The sequence below is a fragment of the Lolium rigidum genome, chromosome 7 (genome assembly GCF_022539505.1).
Source record: "Lolium rigidum isolate FL_2022 chromosome 7, APGP_CSIRO_Lrig_0.1, whole genome shotgun sequence".
Classification (NCBI taxonomy): domain Eukaryota; kingdom Viridiplantae; phylum Streptophyta; class Magnoliopsida; order Poales; family Poaceae; genus Lolium; species Lolium rigidum.
Window position 1 is genome coordinate 331,086,917 of NC_061514.1, and position 5,410 is coordinate 331,092,326.

A 5,410-nucleotide genomic window follows, 5' to 3' on the forward strand; every position below is an offset into this window, starting at 1 on the left:
GTGTTGGAAACATTCCCACCAAGTGTGTGTCATTCAGACGAAACCTCATTGGGCCTAGACAAGCATCATGGAATGACTTGTTACAACGTCTGGATTCTATCCAGTTGTCGTAGAGGTTTGATGTTCTTCATTGGAATCTTACTGGGAGTGGTATCTTCTCGGTGGTTTATATGTACAATGCGTTAATCAAACCCGATATCCTGGTCGATAATAATTTGAAAATTTGGAAGATGAAAACCCCCCTAAAAACGTCACCAAAGATAACCTTACGAAACACAATTGGCAGGGAAGCAAAAAGTGTGTATTTTATCATTAGGACGAGAGTATAAAACATCTTTTCTTCCAATGTTCAATTGCTAGATCTATATGGTCAGCCATCCAAATAGATTCTACCTTATATCCACCACGTAGTGTTACAAATATTTTTGGCAACAGGCTTAATGGTGTGGATCTTAGGTTCAAGATACTTATTAGGGTGGGAGCAACTGCCGTTATTTGGTCGCTATGGCTATGTAGAAATGACAATGTTTTTAACAATAAATGTTCTTCTCTTTTGCAGGTCATATACCGTTGGACGGCTACACTCCGTTTGTGGTCGCCTCTACATCGTGTGGAGCATCGAGACCTCTTTACGGAGATGTCTACACGGTTGGAGGCAGTGTGATCTGCGGATTGGCCCTCCTTCATCGTAGTCGTGTATATTTTCATTTCTTTTTACTTTGTTGAGAGTTTCAACTATTTGTGGTTTGTAATAACTAGATCTATGTGACTATGTAGAGTCCGTGTGTAATGCTTTTAGTAATATAAAGCACCCATTATCGAAAAGAAAAAATATTCCCTTGCAATCAAGCCAATATTGTACCGTTTTTTAAAATAATTTGCTCGCTTTATTAATATATGGCCAAATAATTTGGAATCATCGCAATATCATAAGGTTCTAGGAGCCACAGGTGACATCCTTGGCCTATAGATAATGCATAGGGTAACAACTCTCTATGGGGGATTCAGTTAGATTCTGGGAGGATACTTGGTTAGGTTAACACCTCTCTACCAAAACAATACCCGTCATTATATAATATAGTACAGATGGAAAATATTATGGTTGCTAATGTGTTAGGACAAACTCCTCTCAATATTACTTTTCGGAGAACTTTAAATGATTACAAATGGAATCAATGGCTACATCTATGTCAACGTCTTATGGGAGTTGAATTTTCAAATGATCCAGATAAGTTTATATGGAAAATAACTGAATCGGATGTTTTTACAGTAAAGTCAATGTATATAGATTTAATGCAGGGACATAATATTTTCTTACGCAAAATACCTATGGAAGCTAAAAATCCCTCTCAAATCCAAAATCTTCATGTGGTTTCTCAACAACAAAGTGTTACTCACCAAGGATAATCTAGTTAAGAGAAATTGGAAAGGTTGTCAAAAATGTTGTTTCTGTAATGAATCTGAAACTGTACAACACTTATTTTTAACTTGTCCCTTTGCAAATATTATCTGGCGTATAATTTACTTAACATATAATCTGCCTCCTCCTGCTAATATTACTTGTCCCTGTAATGCATCCTTATCGATCTCTCTAGTAACCATTTCATGAGCACCTCCTATTCCGTTTGAAATCTCCTGAATGACTTGCTTACAATCTGAAGAAGCGATGACTCTCCTTAAGCCTAGATCATCTGCCAGGGCTAGAGCCTACAGCTTCCCTTCAAGCCAGAGCTTCCAGAGTCGGTGGATCAACAATTTGGAAAAACACCATTGCTGATGGCCAATCTCATACCTATCCGTGCTCAACATCACAGTCGGTTGTGATGATTAAGCTTGCCCTTGTGTTGGGCCAAGCTAGACCAGGTTTAGACCATGAAGACATGCGAGAGCTTCACCCATTTGAGCCATTTGACAGTATGGATCCCAAGGCCGAGCAGATCACATCACCATTTTGGTCTCTTAGGATAGCTCCCCATGCGCCATTCTGACGCTGGCTTGACGAAAGTGGCATCAACGTTACATTTGACCCAGCCCGATTTAGGTTTTTTCCATCTTTCTTTCTCTACTGCTTGTGCTGTCTGATTTTGGACTGGTACAGGGCTACACACACTTTTTTTCTGCCAGTGCTTTCCCCTTTCAATTACTTGTTGCCAGCCTGGCCCCTTCGTAATACCCTGTATGGAAGCTAAGTTATTTTGTAAGAAGGTATCAAGCTTTCAAGATACGCATCATCTTTCCTGAAAATTATATCATTTCTATCATTCCATGCCCTCCACCAAATAGGCATCATCTTCTCACGCATATCATGGTTGAGTTTGAGTTGGTAAAGTAAAACTAAAATTCACTCCTTTCGTTCATATTGAAGGGGAGAACAGAGGTAAATTCCAAGTTTTAGTTAAACCTTGTCACAAGGCATTTACCTTTGTACAGTTCATAGTAGCATTATACCAGATATTGCAAGTTGGCAGAAGGTTTCGAAGTTTAATATACAGTTTGCTTGAACTGCAATTGTGTTTGTAGCAAGCTTCCAGATGAATATCTTCACTTTTGGAGGAACCTTAGCACTCCAAAATAACTTTACACAGGTTCCTATCACTATTCATGCTTGTACTTGAATTTGGCGGTGTGCTATTCCGAATTTCGAGTGTCGGATTCTATGCACTCCTCACCAAGGAAGCATCATTCCTTTCCAAAGTCCGCGCAATAAAATCACCGTCTTCACAATTAGCTAATTTGATCTTTAGTATCTCTTCAACACGATGGTGGTGATAAAAATCCTCCTAACCATATTTTCTTTCCATATATGGTCATCTTGGTCAATCAGATTTGCCACCCATCTTACAATAGAATTTGTTATGGTGCTGGCAATTTTCATATGACCACGAGGAATAGAATTGTATCTCAAAATCATCACTTTTTTTCCGTTACTGATACGCCACATAATCCCCTTTTTAAGTAATAACTTCAGTCCATGTATTATCCTTTGCCAACCCCTGAGACAGGTTTATTACAAACGCCGTATCAATGAGTTCACCGAAGGGATAATTCTTCGCTTTTAAAAGGCTTGCACAAAGACTCTCTAGGAAGACAATGAGACACCATGCCTATCTTGCTAGTAGTGCATTGGATGAGCTAAGATAAAATCACAAGACATGAAGGTAAGCATGGGGTTTCCATTTTATTGTTACCTAACATGTGTGTGGTTCACAAAGTATGTATGTTGTCTACAAATAAAACTACTTGTACATTACATATGAAACAAAAAAGATTGGATACATTGGTTTCGACAAACCATTTATGCATGTGCATTGGACAATTATGAACATTTGCCCGATGAGAAGGTACCAAGAAGTTTACCTGAAAAAATAGTTGGTGTGGCAAAAATTGCAATGAATAAAAACCGAGGGACAAAGTATAGACTTGTGTCTTTGACAGATTATTAAGACGACATATATAATCAATTAACAATTAAAAATTAACAATTGCAATTATGCAATGTACATTTGCTTCTGATAAATCCACACATGGACACAGACACTTATTATGATTTATGAGCAGGCACGCTATATACATAGCCACGTTCATTCCTCAGCTCTCTCTCGGCCCGATCGATCGACCACCTGCCACATGGCATCCATGCATGACATGCAAACTACTATGTAAGAATCATGCACACGCACGCATACACACAAACATAAACGCATGCACGGGCTCACGCAGTCACGTGCCCATGGACACACTCTTATTAACCCGTCCGGTAATTATTCCTTACCATGGTTACCTGCTAGCTCACCAGGTCCATGATGAGATCAACGTGCGGGTACTGGTAGTCGTTCATCACAGAGTCCTCCTCCTCCGCACAACGGCCGCCCTTCACGTCCTCGCCGCCGCCCGCCGGTAAGGCCATCAGGGTCGGCACGGTGGCGGCAGCAGTGGCAGCAGCAGCAGCGGCGGAGGTGGCAGCGGAGGAAAAAACGGTGTCGGCGGCGACGGCAGAGTACAGGCTCAGCACCCGAAGCCTGTTCTGCTTCTGCGTGGACTGCAGGGTCAGATCATCGAACAGCTGGCCACGTGAAACAGCCGTCGGCGGCGGCGACGCCAGAGGAGGAGAAGGCGCGCGATGGAGTAGCCGAGGCGGCGACGGCGGCACGGAGATCATCGGCAGGGACAGGGCGCCAGCGGCGATGTGGTCGTTGCCCCTGAGCTCGGCGGGCAAGTGGGCGAAGAAGCAGATCGGCCGCGGGCAGCGCCGGCCAGCCTCGCACATGCGCGTGCGGAACCGGGAGGGGTGCAGCCAGAGCTCGAACACGCCGTGCGCGTACCGGCACTTGAGCCCGCGCCGGCAGCTCGGCGGCGGCTGCCCGCCTCCGGCGGCGAGCTGCGCCTGCGCTTGCGCGCGGTAGTCCGGGCAGGAGACGGCGACGTAGGCGAAACGGCGCGGGTCGCGGCGGCGTGCGCGCTCGCCCTTGTGCGCGTAGGGGCAGGCCGTCCAGTCATGGCTGCACGGCTGCGGGCACCGCCGCACCTTGTACACGTACACCCAGAACTCCTCCGACATGGACGCCCACAGCCGGTGCCCCTCGTGGGCCCATGCGCCCCACGTCGTCGGGTCCGCCAGGTACCCGCCGCCGCCCAAGGCGCTGTTCCCCTGTACCAGCAAGGCGTACATGTCGGCCACGTCCATCGTCGTCGATCTCTAGCTTATTCACACCAACACAACAAAGTCCAACCTAAATTAAATCATGGCTACTAGCTACACCCATGGAGATCGATCGATGTGTGCTGGAGATACAACGTCTATCTGCTACATATTGTAATGGCCATTGCTGCAAAACTGTCGAGAAGAACAAGATGATCTCGTGATGGAAACCATGGTTGCTGAATATGGAGATGTGTGTTAGTGCTGAGATGTGTGTTGGGTGCTGCTGCGAGGTATATATAGGGGTATAGTGCTTGGCATGGAGTGACTGTGCTGTAATTTTGTCTCGTACCTATTTCTATATTGCTGCAAACGTGGTGTAGACGTTTGGGTGTTTGGATAGATAGAGCCTATGATAAGACTCCCCTAACTAACACCTAGATTATGGACACTTCCTCTACTGAAAAGGAGACTTTGTGTGAGGAAGTAGGATATCTATGTAGTTTTGTGGTGGCCAGGTAAGGGCATTTTGTCCGGTGCCAATGTGATAAGATGAGTTGTGCAAGCGGTGTGCCGTGTAGCCCTCCTTGTGGTTGTTGAGCAAGGGTGTGTTTGATTAGATGCGTTTGTTCGGTCTAAACCCATCGACCAAACCCGTGTGATGCAAGCAACGCCTTTTACCTATGCCCAAGAGAAATACTAACGAGTAACGACATAGGAGGGATCAAGGCTCGAATTCTATTGTGGATTCAAACGGAACCATGAAGATTT

At 44.9% G+C, this 5,410-nt stretch overlaps 1 protein-coding gene across 1 annotated transcript; it reads right to left on the reverse strand.

Moving 5' to 3' along the window:
- Positions 1-3,784: 3,784 nt before the first annotated feature.
- LOC124673430 (zinc finger CCCH domain-containing protein 10-like) lies at positions 3,785-4,684 on the reverse strand. The gene has a single exon (XM_047209510.1). It carries the CDS (start codon positions 4,682-4,684, stop codon positions 3,785-3,787), a length of 900 nt encoding a protein of 299 aa, XP_047065466.1.
- Positions 4,685-5,410: the final 726 nt, after the last annotated feature.

What these genes read in the sequence shown, in the direction of transcription:
- LOC124673430 (XM_047209510.1), bottom strand. Translation starts at nt 4,684, where the DNA reads ATGGACGTGGCCGACATGTACGCCTTGCTGGTACAGGGGAACAGCGCC.